The 17,382-nt window shown below is 44.6% G+C and overlaps 1 protein-coding gene across 1 annotated transcript in view; it reads left to right on the plus strand.

The window, feature by feature from the left end:
* The window catches only part of LOC143935298 (bactericidal permeability-increasing protein-like), a 67,523-nt gene that overhangs the window by 20,634 nt on the left and 29,507 nt on the right, over positions 1 to 17,382 (plus strand). The window contains exons 6-8 of the mRNA XM_077459051.1: positions 2,948 to 3,011; positions 5,723 to 5,814; positions 7,486 to 7,662. Of these exons, the coding sequence (XP_077315177.1) occupies positions 2,948 to 3,011; positions 5,723 to 5,814; positions 7,486 to 7,662 (333 nt within the window). The remainder of the gene's footprint in view (positions 1 to 2,947; positions 3,012 to 5,722; positions 5,815 to 7,485; positions 7,663 to 17,382) is intronic.

Here is a 17,382-nt window from a genome sequence, read left to right on the forward strand (position 1 = left end):
AGATTCTGTACTAAGCAACACTTGTACCCTATACCTTTGAATATTTATGGCAGTCTTCTGATCCTTTGGGGAAGATAAACACCTATATTACAAATAACCATGTTTGAATACCTAGCCTAATATACATTACCTTAGGTGTATGTATTTATGTATATACATCTATATTGATACACCTGCTTAACATGTAAATACTTTTTCATGAGCTCCCTGCACCTGGAAAATATAACTTATACAAAAGTTATTACCCTTTTCCCTTTCGTTGGCACAAAGAAAGCAAACACTACCACATTGTTACATTTACATATTTACATTGTTATATGTTCACTGACATCCGCACTTGGATCTGGTGAAAATAAATTACTCAGATCATAGACATCTGAATGACACATTAGATCTGGTACTTCTTTCACTGTTTCTACATTGCTTATATTTAAGTTTTGTTCCCCGTAAGGGGAAGTCCTAGCAGATAATATAGATAGATTGGGCCTCCCTCCTGTATTTTCTGTTTGAATGGAATAGACGGTTTTCTGTGGGGTCTTAACAATTTGATCAAAAGATTGTTTTATTTCTTTTAGTTCTTTATTACACTGTACCACATCTGCATGGCATGCTTCATATTTTTCCTTAAGAACATGTTGTGATGTTTCCATTATTTTATTGGTATTTTCCCAATTATGAATATGTGCCTTCAGTAGCTTAATCTCATTTTCAAGAGACGTAATTGTGGTTATTAACTTAAGTTCTTTCAGAACTGATCTCCTGTGCTGTAATCTGAGATCGCTTTCCATGGTATTTACATTCAAAGGGGAGCATGAGGCTATTTGCCTTTGACTAGTAACTGTGGAGCCATGCCTATAGATCTTATCTTTGGAGGCATTGTAATTGTAATGATGTCTCTTTCTGTTTGAAAAGGTGGCCAATTCTCCTGTAGTGTGGCTTGCTAAATAGGTATTTTTGTTTGTAGGCTGGTGATAAATCTTTGATTTCACAGAATTAGACCTTCTGGCTACATGAAAATAATTGTGCATACAATCCATGATACTTTGATATGAATCTTTAAGAGGATTTATAAAAAATCCACATTGACTTTTAAATTTTGGATGGGCATTAGATATTAGGAGGGTTTTGTACTCTGGGTCCTCTCTGTTTACATTTCTCCGTTTGCCTACATAGTAAGCTGACCATAGCCTGTTTGCATAAAGAAGTGGATTCTCATTATTTTCCTGTTTTGTTCTAAACGCTGCTATTAAGCCTAGGTCAAAGGGATATAATATTTTTAGCAGTTCATCTACAGTTTCATTGTAATCTGCTCTTCCTTCTTTAACATGGTCTGGTAAGGAAGACCATGTGTCTAATTTAACTGTTAATAGTAAAACTTTAACCTGATCTCTGGAGTTGGCAACTCCCAGCAATTTACATCGTTGCAAGACATTATCTGCATGAAATGTTATGTGCACTCCTGGCAATAGTTTGCCAATATTGTTAGCTACAAGTAGCACATTTTCTAAAGACTGTCTGTCCTCCCTATCCATCTTTTGTGCTGTACTCTCAATTCCTGTTACATGCACTTCATCCACTGCAGGAATCATCTTTCAAACCTTTTTTTTTTTTTTTTAAATAGACTGAATCTTCATGCATATAAACATTGGGCAACAGCTCTTTTCATCTCCTTCTAATGTATCTGGACTCTTCATGTACAAATTCTATAATATATTTAGCTTTTAGCATAAATGATGTGTTCCTTAGTATACTAACAGTAGGCTTCCTAATGATTACACACTGTACAACACAGCTATTTTTTTATAGCCCATTTCTATATTGAGCACCTAGATCACCCAATGTTACTTTTTAGCATTCAGATGAAAAACCCTTTCATAGTGTGCCTTTTGTAGATATTGCAACCCCTTGAGATATTGCTGAAAGAGACCACCAATTTTTCCTGTCCCTTCGTCGGTCGCCATTTGTTGACTAGTATTTATGATTATGTACATACCCCTCAATCATTGTAGTAGTATGGACATATACATATCTAGATCTGAGAGATCTTGTACAAAAGAGATAGTTCAATCAGCAATACACATTCATTTATAGGGTTACATAATATATACAAATTACACACCAGACAGTATGTACATCACAATATACAGTGTAGGTCCCCTGGCTTACATGATATTTACAAATTACTCACAGAATCGTATTTACAATACAATATAAGGTGCAAGTTCAGAGTTAGGTTACCTGTTAACTTCAGGTCAGCCCATGGTGACTGCCGTGTGCTCCCACACCAGTGTGTCTTGGCTTGCTCACAAAGCATTATATCCCCCCCCCCCTACTTTCTGTAGTGTGGCTAATACATTCTCCCTAATTGGTCACTGTACCTAGTCAATGTATATTGGGAACAGCCTGATTGGATGAGTCAACGAAAGCTGTTGTTTACTTCCCAGGTGAGATGTTATCAGGGAAAACAAAAGGCCAAGCTTTGAAGTTGAACCAATTACAGTAACACTCAATACAACACTCAATACTTTACATATATATATAAATCTAATGGAAATATATTTCTAATTACAATATTGTACAGGTATTAATGGAGATTTCACATAAACTCATAAGGCTACAAGGTGGTCTCACCATTCTGAATGAACGCAGTGCTCCATCCAGAGTGGATGCACTCTAAAATACAAGGTATGTTACTGGCCAGATCACCAGGTGAAAACAGAAGTGAAAAAGCCAAAAAAAAAAAAAAACGAATGCAGCCGCCACTTCTCATGATCTGTAAGTGGAAATCTATTCCATTTTTAGTTTTGGGTTTAATATCACTTTAATGATAATCATACCCTTATCCAGTCTTTGCACGTACATGCATACAGTACATAGGTCACCATATACCATATCAGCATTTAAATTGTGTAATTTCTTGGTTAACTGTGCATTTTCTTCCCCACAGATCTGTCCATTGGTTCAGAATGCCATTGTCACTAAACTGGAACCACTTCTTCAAACCCTTCCAGGTCAGCAGCAAAAAAATAAAAAATTCCATTGGCTTATGTTAAATTTCAAGGGTCAATTAGGAATCACTCGAGTCAGCCTACTTAACCCCATGGCTTGGCCCTCATCTCACTAATAACTCTCCTAAAACCAAATTACTACTTCATTATCTATTTCCCTCTGGTTCCCCCAAAGTAAACTGAATCAGAGGGGTGCAGTCAACCTCCAACTCCTTTTTGTGGTTCCTAAGTTGGCTTTCTCTGTGGATCTTTCTCGTTGCAGGGTGTATGCACAATACTACTTACCGTATACCCTATATTACCAAAAGTATTATGATGCCTGCCTTTACATGCACATGAAGTTTAATGGCATCCCAGTCTTGGTCCATAGGGTTCCATATTGAGTTGGCCCACCCTTTGCAGCTATAACAGCTTCAACTCTTCTGGGAAGGCTGTCCACAAGGTTTAGGAGTGTGGGAATATTTGGCCATTCTTCCAGAAGCGCATTTATGAGGTCAGGCACTGATATGGACAAGAAGGCCTGGCTCGCAGTCTCCATTATAATTCACCCCAAAGATGTTCTATCGGGTTGAGGTGCTGGCCAGTTAAGTTCCTCCACCCTGAACTTGCTTATCCATGTCTTTATGGACCTTGCTTTGTGCAATGGTCCAAATCATTTGGTGGACAGGGGGCAATTATGATGTGGGGTTCACTTTCAGGGGTTGGGCTTGCCCCCTTAGTTCCAGTGAAGGAAATTCTTAAGGCGTCAGCATACCAAGACCTTTTAGACAATTTCATGCTCCCAACTTTATGGGAATGGTTTGGAGATGGCCCCTTCGCGTTCCAACATGACTGCGCACCAGTGCACAAAGCAAGGTCCATAAAGACATGGATGAGCGAGTTTGGGGTGGAGGAACTTGACTGGTCTGCTCCTCAACCCAACAGTACCCCTTTGGGATGCCATTGGGAGTGGAGACTGCAAGTCAGGCCTTCTCGTCCAACTTCAGGGCCTGATCTCACAAATCCACTTCTGGAAGAATGGTGAAACATTCCCATAGACACATACCTAAACCTTATGGAAAGTCTTCCCAGAAGAGTTGAAAGCTGCAAAGGGTGGGCCAACTCAATAATGAACCCTATGGACTAAGACTGGGATGTCATTAAATTTCACATGCGTTTAAAGGCAGGCATCCCAATACTTTTGGTAATATAATGTATATACACGCCTTTTCCGCCGGCACTCACTTGATTGCAGATCCTCAGTGATGTCACCCTTAAAAAGTCAATAGCAAAGGCCCATTACAGGCAGGGACTGTGGGCCCCTAAACTTTAAAAGGTTGGAGTGACACCACTAGCACAAATCACCAACTTCCTCCCGTGGTCACTGGTCCCAGCACCACCTCTTCAGGCTCTGGCAGCCCACCTGGCTACAGCACCCCCTTTCTTTAGCCCTCCTGGCTATTTTTCCACAGTCATCCCAGACTGACGTTCCCAGACATCCTAGACTGTCACTTAATCCTCCCAGGCTGTATCTCAGTCCTCCCAAGCTGCCACTCAAGAGATCTCCCAAAAGTGCCGACCTGCTCCTGCTGTCCTTTCCTTGATCCTGTGTCTCCAGGATGGATGTCCTCTGTGTATTGTAGAGGGTCCCTCCAGTACCCAAGCCCCAGGCCTAAGGTCACCCTCCCTCTCCCCGAGACTAGGGGGCTCCCTCAAAGGCCTCTGACAGTCTCCTTAGCACTCTATCTCCAATCTTCCACCTGACACTCACTCCCCCCCTCTTGCTGGCATGACCCAGGGTATTTGAGGCGCCCACCCCCTGCCAGCCCTCTTGCTGGGGATTGGCTTTGGCCCTCTTTAATACTCTAGGCAGCTCCACTTAAAGAGGAACTGCAGTCTGCTCACATAATTTGTAATAAAAACATCTTTGCCTTCCTTCCAAGCACTTTGCATATTATTTTTATATATATATGTACTGCGATTCTGTACTTGCCAAATATGCTGCAGAAATCTCCCTCCACTGAGTCTGGCTGCAGCCATTTTAACTGTGTTGATCTGAAGCACACCTCCAGCTCTTCAGCCCTGCAGCTCCGATTGGCTCTCCTATGACTCATCCCTTCTCCACTCTCCTGGCCTCCCCCCCCCTTCCTGGCAAACTCTCACAAGAGAGAGAGAGAGAGAGAGCTGTGCATGATGGCATAAGCATAGGCTTTTTACTAGACAAGAAACAAGAAGTGGGCTGTATAAGGTATTTACTGGAAGAAAAAAACATTTTTACTCTCCAAAGTTAAAACAGCAAGGGCAGAAGATTTAATATATGGAAAGTTGAAAAAAATTACTGAAGGTCCGATTTAACCTCACACCCATTCTTTTGGAATCTTCTCTAAGGTTCCAGAAAGTAGGGAGAGGTACCAGAGGTGCTGCCGGGTGAGTCATCCAGCTTCCCTGAGTCATTCACCCCGACCCAGAATCAACCCAGCCTGGCTGTAAGCCATGCTAACAATTTACCTACACTAACAAACCTATTTACACAAATTTAGCACTATAGGGCGCTACATGCCCAAGAACTCGACAGCATTCCAACCCATCTGTTTGAATAGTGTGCCTATTAGGAAGTATGGAATCTGATCCCTTATGGCAGAAAAGGGACAGTTTTGCATAGACGTGTTAGTAGTGATCAAGGAATACCAATCTGGACAAATAACATTCTTTATATCATGTTTTTTCTCTCTCAGTGACAGCAAAGATTGACAAAGTAGCTGCCATTGATTATTCTCTCACCGGTCCTCCACCTGTGACTGCAGCAACTGTGGATGTTGCACTGAAGGTGAGTCTGTTATTATTTCTTGTGCTAGTTAATTATTTCACTGCCCTCCGTTATAAAACCACATTTACTAAAATGTAAGGGAAACGGTTTTAATTGCTTCAATGGAAAAACGGATTCTAAAAAAAATGATTCCTTCTTGACATATGAGTAATGCTTCGTACACACGATCCGATTATCGGATGAATGATCGCCCTTTTTTTTTTTTTTGCATGCTAATCTCACGTCAAATCTGAGTTTAGTAAAGTCACGAAAATTCCTGCATGACAGAAAAAAAAATTCAGAAGTGCCGTCATGTGTTGTAATGCATTTGTATTGCATTTTTGAACGATAGCTGTACTAATTAAAACTAAAATTGTACGATCTGGCATCATATGAAAAAAAATTCCGTGCATGTGCGATAGAATATTGGATGAACCGTCCTGATTGGCTCTCGAAAGCTCTGTACGAACAATCTGATTATCGTACGATCGATCCAAATGCGGCATTTTTCATACAATTTTCAGATTGTGTGTACGGGGCTTAAATCACACTTCAAATACACAGTCAATTAGTATGATTGGCTGAGATGAAAAATGTCCCAATTTGCCCTATTATCAGCACTGGCACCATATTTTTGGTGCTTGAAATTACTTTGTCAAGTTAAAATAAAGAGGTTGATGCCTCTGCCAGACCAGAATATCCCACCCATTCTCATTTGGCAAAAGCTCCCACACTTTCTGGTAATGTCAAAAGCTTGTTTGTCCCGCCCTTTATTGGGCTGCCTTACTGGCCAACAGGGATGTAGGTACGGCAGGATGGGAGGGGCAAGCTTGGACATTACCAGGAAGTGCCAGAGCTTTTTATAGGATTCCGTTATCTGTTCGTTTTTTTTTCGTTTTTTGACCACCAACCCAGACTGCTACTTTCATGCTTGCATTTTTTTGCACAGAGCATGGCTCGGAATTAGGTAACATTTTTTTGGTGTTTAAATAAGTACTTCGGCTGCTGACTTTTAAAAATCAGGTACTTGGATTCAATCCATAGATTCCAGCACTGTCTTACCACAGCTGATCCTTCTTAATAGTGTGGATACCCAGTGTTGCCATTTTGGATTTGGGAGCCAGCTATATGTTCCTGATTAACCAAAGCAGGCTTCCCACTGCTCACACGCAAGATTGCGCGGTGCACGGAGACTGGTTCTGCTGCCTCCTGGGACCTGTGATGTATCTAAGGAGGCTGTGGGTGGGATACGTGACGTTATCCTTACCTAGGCAGAGAATGAGGAAGTCTGAGCGGATACTGGCAAAAAAAAAAATGGTACTCACTGAATCCCTCCCCATCCCACAAAACCTGCAATTGGGTAGAGGGAGAGAATGAGTGGTACGTCACCTTTTGTAAGAAATTCCACCTTAAGCAACCACGCTGCAAGTAAACATGCAGTATCGTTGGCCCAGGTGCATCTTATGCCACGCAGATAGTTTTAGAACTGGGCAGAGAAGTTTGAGGGACAGTAGGGGCATTTTCTCTGGTGGGCTGCATTTATGTTTAGGTGCCCATTTCCTCTATTCCATACAACCCTCTGACAACTTCTGTAACTCACAAAGTAGTCACGTTAGCACAGTATCTGCATTCATAAATGTACTGTACACAACACGACTCTGTAACGATATTCATTTATTGTGTTTTCCACAGGGAGAATTTTTTGAATTGTCCCATCGGACTCCTCCTCCTTTCTCACCGCCAACGCTATCCTTACCAGCTGACCACAACCTCATGATTTACTTCGGAGTCTCCGATTACTTGTTTAACACCGCTGGCTTTGTCTACCATTCAGCTGGGAAACTCGTCTTTAATGTCACTGATGACATGGTATGCTGAATACTAAACTAGGTGTTCTGGATAGTATACCGTATATGAGGAGTGGTGGTTTCTGTAACGTACAGGGTGCTCTGGGGAGCGGTAAGACTGTTACTGGGTTTGGTGTCCTGGTAAGGTCCAGCTCTGGCACTGGCTAAAGAATGACTTGTGGAATGGAGCAATGGCACTCAGGTCCTTGGACTTTTCACATTCCCTTCTAATGGGTCTTATGCCCTGAAATTGATATTTTATAGATAGGCAACTCCTATCCTCATATTGATTAGTGGTTCCAAATTAATAACTACTACAGTAGGGAACAGACACAAAAGATACTCAGCATCTTTCCAAATAACTGTTCTCCTTTATTATGATGCATTTGAAGGTTTTTATACACAAGATTATGTAGGTATCACATTAAAATTACAATTGTACGTTTATGGTAACAAGGGGCGTTACATAGGCAGGCTAATTCTAATCAAGACTCGAAAGAATGCAAAACATGTACTGAAAACATTAGGCACTAATAATGTTTTCAATTGTGTGCACAGTGAGGGCATTGTGCAATACATATAAAATAGAATACAATTATATACAGAACCTACAAATTTCCATTACAACCCTGTACACACAACCGGTTTTCCCATCGGAATAAACTTTGAAGGTTTTTCCGACGGAATTCCACTGAAGCCATCTTGCGCACACACGATCACACCAAATTCTGACCGTCAAGAACGCGGTGAAATACAACATGTATGACGAAAAAAGGAAGTTCAATAGCCAGTAGCCAATAGCTTCTGTCTCGTACTGGCTTCAGAGCATGCGTAATTTTTGGTACGCCGGAACAGCGTACAGACGAGCGCTTTTCCCAATGGGAATTTGTTCCGTCGGGAAAAATATAGAAAATGTTCTCTTTGCGACATAAAAAGTCCGATGGGGCATACACACGGTCTTAATATACAATGAAAAGCTCCAGTCTGACTTTTTCTGTCGGAAATTCCGACCGTGTGTACGCGGCATAAGGGTTGTATTTTAGTAGGGTGTCTACAACAAAGCGGACCTCTCCTTGCTCCTCATCAGCTGGCATCTCCAACCCCACTAGACCTTCAGTCCTCTCTGAAACCTGCTCTGAGAGGAATGAAGGTGTAGAATTAGGTGTGTCACAGCCAAGTGCTTCCGGGCACTCTGCTAGCAGTACACCCATGTCCGATTATAGCAGGCAAATGTCCCTGCCCCAGCTGCTGGACCGGCAAAAGAAGTTCACTCCCAGCCATCCACATGCCCAGCGGTTGAATGCTAGCTTGGCTAAATTGCTAGCACTTCAACTGCTGCCTTTTCAGTTATTAGACTCGGCCCCCTTCCGTGAGTTTGTACAATGTGCGGTTCCTCAGTGGCAGGTCCCCAAACGCCACTTTTTCTCACGGAAGGCGATTCCGGCTCTCTACCGGCATGTGGAAGGCAATGTCCTTGCCTCGCTGGACAGGGCGGTCAGAGGTAAGGTGCATATTACCGCTGACTCATGGTCCAGCAGGCATGGACAGGGACGTTACCTGTCTTTCACGGCCCATTGGGTCACTCTTCTGGCAGCTGGGAAGGATGCAGGACAAGGTACAGTAGTGTTGGAGGTTGTTCCGCCACCACACCTCCAAAATGCTACTATTGGTTGTGACACACCTCTCTCCTCCACCCCCTCCTCTTCTTCTTCCTCCATGGCCTCTTCCAGTGCTCTGTCCTCAGAACCAGCGGTGCTCTGTAGGCGTTCCAGGGGCTACGCAAGTACGCAGGCAAAACGATGCCATGCCGTGCTTGCGCTGGTTTGTTTGGGGGACAGGAGCCACACTGGAGCGGATGTTTTGTCAGCTCTGCAGGGGCAGGCCGAGAGGTGGTTGACGCCACACCAGCTTAAGCCAGGAATGGTGGTTTGCGACAATTGCACCAACCTCCTCTCCACCCTCTGACAGAGACAACTGACCCATGTGCCCTGTGTAGCTCACGTCCTTAACCTGGTGGTGCAGCGGTTCTTGGGCAGATACCCCGGCTTACAGGATGTCCTGAAGCAGGCCAGGAAAGTCTGTGTGCATTTCCGCCGATCATTTAATGCCTGTGCTCGGCTGGCTGAGCTCCAAAAGGAGTTGAACCTGCCCAAGAACCGCCTTATATGTGACATGCCCACCAGGTGGAACTCAACGTTGGCCATGCTGCAGCGGCTGCACACGCAGCAGAGGGCCATCAATGAGTACCTGTGCGACTGCGGCACCAGGACAGGGTCAGGGGAGCTCAGTTTTTTCTCACCACGCCAGTGGGGCATGATCAGGGATGCATGCACTGTCCTGTCACTGTTTGAGGAGGCCACAAGGATGGTGAGCAGTGACAGTGCATGCATCAGTGACACTGTACCTCTTGTCCACCTCTTGGAGCATACGCTGCGTGCAATAATGGACAGGGCACTTGAGGCAGAACAGAGGCAGGAAGAGGAGGACTTCCTTGCCTCTCAAGGCCCCCTTTATTCAGACAGTGTTCCTGCTGTGCCACCCATCACACAGGAAGAGGAGGAGGAAGAGGAGGAGGAGGAGGATGATTGTGTCAGAATGGAGGTGGAGGCTGGCACTCAGAATCAGCAGCAGCAGTCTTGTAGGGATGATTTACAGTCCCAAGAAACACGTGGACTTGTACGTGGCTGGGAGGAGGTAGCTGCGGATCATGTTGTCCTTAGTGACCCAGAGGACTCCGGACCGAATGCCTCAGCTAACCTACGCTGCATTGCCTCCCTGATCCTGCAAAGCCTGCGGAAGGATCCTCGTATTCTTCGGATCAAGGAGAGGGACCATTACTGGCTGGCCACTCTCCTTGATCCATGGTACAAGGGTAAGGTTGCCGACCTTATCTTGCCATCGCAGAGGGAGCAGAGGATGAGACATCTCTGGGAGGCCTTGCAGAATGGTCTATGCAACGCGTTCCCAGAGACTGGGAGGTTACAAACTCCTGGTCCTGGACAACGTGTTGCTGAGGCATCGGTCAGAAGGAGTGGTGGAGAAGGTGGCCGTCTGATGCTTTCAGACAATTTTTTAGCCCGCAGCCCCAAGGTATGATCGGTTCCAGCAACCATCGCCAGCGTCTGATTTACATGGTGCAGGAATACCTAGAGGCAAGGTCAGACTTGGACACCTTTCCCACCGAAAATCCTCTGGCTTACTGGGTCTTGAGGATGAATCACTGGCCAGAGCTTGCACAGTATGCAATTGAGCTACTGGCCTGTCCTGCATCCAGCGTTCTTTCGGAACGCACCTTCAGTGCTGCTGGTGGCTTTGTTACCGATCACAGGGTGCGCCTGTCCACCGAATCAGTTGATCGACTGACCTTCATCAAGATGAATCAGTCTTGGATCACCCACAGCTACCAAGCACCTGAAGCTGATGTAACCGAATATTTTTTTTTAAAATATCACATCCCTTCAAGACTGCCTATGCTGATGCTGAGTGACTGTCCTGTTATGTTGATTATCTATCCTCTTCCTCCTCCGCTGATATGTTGGAAGAACATTTCTGGTTCTGGGTGATGCCATCAGCCCAATTTTTCTGCCCCTGTTTAACAGGGGCGTTTAAGTACAATTTTTGATGCAATGCTTTGCAGCAGGGCTAATTCCTGCAATAAAACTAGAGTATATGGGAGAGGTTGCAGTGTCGTGGCACCAGCACCAGTGCCTAAGGCCCAATTTTTCTGCCCCTGTTTAACAGGGACATGTAATTACAATTCTTGATATAATATTTCACAGGAAGGCCCGTTCCTGTGCCCACCCACAGTAACTGTGAGGACTTATAGTGTTGTGGCACCAGCACCACAACCACCAAAGGTCAATTTTTCTACCACTGTTCAACAATGGCATGTAATTACAATTCTTGATATAATCGTTCACAGCAGGGCGCTCCAGCGCCCACCAAGAGTCACTTTGAGGGCTTACAATATTGTGGCAAAACCAACACCTTGTTCCGCCATTTCTGCAGAGCATATAGGGCAGGCCCCTACTTTCAAACATCCAACTTACAAACATCTCCTACTTGCAAACGGAAGGAGACAACAGCAAGTGAGATGAAAAAAGATGTACAACAAAACAAATTATACAGGGGTGATAACCCTTCCCTATGTTTTCCAAAATGCTTAAAAATAGTTTTTTTAACTGGAGCTACACTTTAAAAATGTACCAGTTGAAAATTACAAACAGATTCTACTTAACACAACAAACCTACACAGTCCCTGTCTTGTTTGCACCGCCTGTATACTGCTGTTCTGAGTATATAGGGCCTGGGGGCCACACGCATTTCCTTTTTTTAATATGGGTACGGGGTTCCCCTTAATATGCATACAAGACCCAAAGGGGCTGGTAATGGGCAGGGAGGGCTACCCATGCCATTGTTCTCAATGATTTTCAACCATATTGCAGGAACCGGATATAACATTAAAACCGCAAGCAGTTTTAAATGATGTTATTTCCGTTTAATGTCATTTTGTGCAAGGACTGTTCTAAACACGGGAAACACATGGCACTTCACAGGCATACTACAGACACCCCCCAGGCACCATATTTAAAGGAATATTTCACTTTTTTTTCACTTTAATCATCATTAAAATCAGTGCTCCCGCCAAAACGGCCATTTTTAAAAACAATTTAGGCATTGACCCATGTCCCCTGGGGCAGGAGCCAGGTCCCCAAACCCTTTTTAGGACAGTATCTTGCATATTAGCCATTAAAATTAGCACTTTTAATTTCGAACGTTCGAGTCCCATAGACTTCAATGGGGTTCTAAAGTTCGTACGAATTTGGGGTCCGTTCGAAAGTTCTGATGCGAACCGAACCGGGGGTGTTCGGCTCATCCCTAATTGTCACTATTTTTCTAGGTAAATATATTTCTAACTGTGCTATTGACATGAAATTTTCCCCCACGTCAGTAACAACCCATGCAATCCATACAACGAACCAAAACAAATATCTTCAGAAATTAAGTTATGTGTAATAAAATGGAATGACACAGGGAAAAAGTATTGAACACATCAAGAAAGGGAGGTTAAAAAAAGGAAAAAAAAAGGAAAAAAAAAAACATGGAAAGCCAAGACACCAGCTGAAATCTATCAGTAATTATAGAGCAATCCTGCCCCTTGTCAGTGCAAATAAATATCAGTTGGTTCAGTCTCAGCTGATGGCCTATAAAAAGATGTCTCATTACCAAGGTGTCACACAAGAAACATCTCATGATGGGTAAAAGCAAAGAGCTCTCTCAAGACCCTTGCAACCTTATTGTTGCAAAAGCTACTGATACCATTGGTTACAATAGGATTTCTAAACTTCTGAATGTTCCAGTGAGCACTGTTGGGGTCATATTCCGGAAGTGTAATGAACATCATTTTACTATAAACCGGCCACAACCAGGTGCTCCTCGCAAGATTTCTGACAGAGGAGTGAAAAGATTTATCATAAGAGTTGTCCAAGAGCCATGGACCACTTGTGGAGTGCTTCAGAAAGAACTGGAATTAGCAGGTACAATTATTTCAAAGAAATCAATATGTAATGCACTCAACCGCTATGGCCTGTATGCACGCTCCCCGCACAAGACTTCATTGCTGAAGAAAAGATGAAGCTCCTTTAACCAGTTGCCGACCGCCGCACGCCGATGTACGTCGGTAGAATGGCACGGGCAGGCATAAGGACATACATGTACGTCCCTTGCCTCCCGCGGGTCGGGGGCCCGATCGGGCCCCCGCCCGGTGCCTGCGGCGGTCGGTTTTCGTCCGGGAGCGATCCGGGACGAGGGGGCGGCCATTCATTCATGGCCACCCCCTCGCGATCGCTCCCGACGAATAGAAATCCCCGGTGACATCACTTCCTCTCCTGTAATGTAAACACAGGAGAGGAAGTGATGTATTCTCTCCTCCGTGTCGGTATTTTTCGTTCCAACACTCTACACACACAGTAGAACATGCCAGGCACACTCACACCCCCCCTTTACCCCCCGATCACCCCCCCAATTACCCCTGCCCCCCAGTCACAGTGACACCAATGTCATTTTTATTTTTTTTTTGCATTGGTGTCATTTGTGACTGTAATAACTGTTAGGGCAGTTAGAGTTAGCCCCCTTTAGTTCTAATGTACCCCCCTAACCCCCCCAATAAAGGTTTAACCCCGTGATCACCCCCCGTCGCCAGTGTCACTAAGGCTGGGTTCACATTGCAGCGGTTTATGAGAACGAATGTGATTCGCACCGCACTGCAGTGCAAATCACATCCGATCTCTGTGCGATTCGAGTTCAGCCATTCGCCGCACCCGCCACACCCGCCGCACCCGCCGCAAATTCGCACGGGACCCTTTTTTTGGCCCGCAGCAGAATCGGATCGCATGGTGTCATTTGTGACTGTAATAACTGTTAGGGCAGTTAGAGTTAGCCCCCTTTAGTTCTAATGTACCCCCCTAACCCCCCCAATAAAGGTTTAACCCCGTGATCACCCCCCGTCGCCAGTGTCACTAAGGTTGGGTTCACATTGCAGCGGTTTATGAGAACGAATGTGATTCGCACCGCACTGCAGTGCAAATCACATCCGATCTCTGTGCGATTCGAGTTCAGCCATTCGCCGCACCCGCCACACCCGCCGCACCCGCCGCAAATTCGCACGGGACCCTTTTTTTGGCCCGCAGCAGAATCGGATCGCATGGGTGTTCACACCATGCGATCCGAGTTTGCAGATCGCACTGCGATATGCGAACTGATCTGGGGGTGTCATTAACATTTCACTGACACTCCCAGCAGTTCGCATAGGGCAGTGTGAACTGCCGCCGGGAGGCATGTGATGCGGGAACCCGCCGCGGATTCATGGCGTTCCCGCATCGCTCCAGTGTGAACCCAGCCTAATAAGCGATCATTTTTCTGATCGCTGTATTAGTGTCACAGGTGACGCTAGTTAGGCAGGTAGGTATTTAGGTTCGCCGCAGCTTTTTATAGCGCCAGGGACCCCCATATACTACCGCATAAAGCCCCCTGATTTCCCCCTAGTTAACCCTTTCACCAGTGATCACCATATAACTGTTACAGGTGACGCTGGTTGGTTAGTTATTTTTTTATAGTTTCAGGGCACCCGCCATTTATTACCTAATAAAGGTTTAACCCCCTGATCACCCGGCGGGTGTCATTTGTGACTAATAACTGTTAGGGCAGTTAGGGTTAGCCCCCTTTAGTTCTAAGGTACCCCCCTAACCCCCCCAATAAAGGTTTAACCCCGTGATCACCCCCCGTCGCCAGTGTCACTAAGGCTGGGTTCACATTGCAGCGGTTTATGAGAACGGATGTGATTCGCACCGCACTGCAGTGCAAATCACATCCGATCTCTGTGCGATTCGAGTTCAGCCATTCGCCGCACCCGCCGCACCCGCCGCAAATTCGCACGGGACCCTTTTTTTGGCCCGCAGCAGAATCGGATCGCATGGGTGTTCACACCATGCGATCCGAGTTTGCAGATCGCACTGCGATATGCGAACTGATCTGGGGGTGTCAGTAACATTTCACTGACACTCCCAGCAGTTCGCATAGGGCAGTGTGAACTGCCGCCGGGAGGCATGCGATGCGGGAACCCGCTGCGCATTCGTGGCGTTCCCGCATCGCTCCAGTGTGAACCCAGCCTAATAAGCGATCGTTTTTCTGATCGCTGTATTAGTGTCACAGGTGACGCTAGTTAGGCAGGTAGGTATTTAGGTTCGCTGCAGCTTTTTATAGCGCCAGGGACCCCCATATACTACCGCATAAAGCCCCCTAATTGCCCCCTAGTTAACCCTTTCACCAGTGATCACCATATAACTGTTACAGGTGACGCTGGTTGGTTAGTTATTTTTTTATAGTTTCAGGGCACCCGCCATTTATTACCTAGTCTCACTAGTGTACCCCTACATTTAGGGGTGTCTACTTTCCAAAATGGGGTCATTTGGGGGGGGTTTGTGCCATCTTGGCATTTTATGGCCTTCAAAACTGTAACGCCCTTAGAAAGCCTGAAGGCGGTGCTTGGTTTTCGGGGCCCCGTACGCGGCTAGGCTCCCAAAAAGTCCCACATATGTGGTATCCCCGTACTCAGGAGAAGCAGCAGAATTTATTTTGGGGTGTCATTTCACATATGCCCATGGCATGCGTGAGCAATATATCATTTAGTGACAACTTTGTGGAAAAAAAAAAAAAAAAGTTTGTAATTTTCCCGCAACTTGTGGCAAAATATAAAATATTCCATGAACTCAACATGCCTCTCAGCAAATAGCTTGGGGTGTCTACTTTCTAAAATGGGGTCATTTGTGGGGGTTTTGTGCCATCTTGGCATTTTATGGCCTTCAAAACTGTAATAGGTAGTGAGAAGTGAACTCAAAAATTTACGCCCTTAGAAAGCCTGAAGGCGGTGCTTGGTTTTCGGGGCCCCGTACGCGGCTAGGCTCCCAAAAAGTCCCACATATGTGGTATCCCCATACTCAGGAGAAGCAGCAGAATTTATTTTGGGGTGTCATTTCACATACGCCCATAGCATGTGTGAGCAATATATCATTTAGTGACAACTTTGTGTAAAAAAAAAAAAAAAATTTTTTTTTGTCATTATTCAATCGCTTGAGGCAAAAAAATAAAATATTCAATGGGCTCAACATGCCTCTTATCAATTTCCTTAGGGGGTCTACTTTCCAAAATGGGGTCATTTGGGGGGGTTTTGTACTGCCCTGCCATTTTAGCACCTCAAGAAATGAGATAGGCAGTCGTAAACTAAAAGCTGCGTAAATTCCAGAAAACGTACCTTAGTTTGTAGATGTGACAACTTTTGCGCAAACCAATAAATATACAATTATTGACTTTTTTTTTACCAAAGACATGTGGCTGAATACATTTTGGCCTAAATGTATGACTAAAATTGAGTTTATTGGATTTTTCTAATAACAAAAAGTAGAAAATATCATTTTTTTTCAAAATTTGCGGTCTTTTTACGTTTATATCGCAAAAAATAAAAATCGCAGAGGCAATCAAATACCATCAAAAGAAAGCTCTATTTGTGGGAAGAAAAGGACGCAAATTTTGTTTGGGTACAACATTGCATGACCGCGCAATTACCAGTTAAAGCAGCGCAGTGCCAAAGTGTAAAAAGACCTCTGGTCATTTACCAGCAAAATGGTCCGGTCTGAAAGTGGTTAAAGTAGGCTGCACAAAATTTAAACAAGCCTGTGAAATACTGGGGGAATATAGTCTGGACATACAAGACCAAAATTGGATGCATAATACACACCACATTTGGAGGTCAAATGGCACCGAACATCACCCCAAAAACACCCCGTTTTTCAGCATATGGTACTGACAAACTTCATATCATTTAAGGAAGGATGAGTGGAAAAAATGTACCAAGACATTCTTAACAAAAATCGGCTGCCATCTACCAGGATGATGAAGATAAAATGAAGGTGGACATTTCAGCAAGACAATGATCACAAACACAAAGCCAAGGAAACTCTCAATTGGTTTCAAAAAAAGAAAATAAAGCTGCTAGAATGGCCTAGACAATCGCCTGACTTGAATCCCAACGAAAATTTATGGAAAGAACAAAAGATCAGATTTCATAGAAGAGGCCTACGGAACCTTCAACATTCAAGAATGGGCCAAAATCACACCTGAGCAACGCATGCGACTAGTTTCTTTGTATGTATGGATTACATGGGTTGTTACTGACATGTGGTGAAAA

This window comes from Lithobates pipiens, unplaced genomic scaffold, assembly GCF_037356315.1.
Source record: "Lithobates pipiens isolate NorthernLeopardFrog02 unplaced genomic scaffold, aLitPip1_a1.2 Scaffold_28, whole genome shotgun sequence".
Taxonomy (NCBI): domain Eukaryota; kingdom Metazoa; phylum Chordata; class Amphibia; order Anura; family Ranidae; genus Lithobates; species Lithobates pipiens.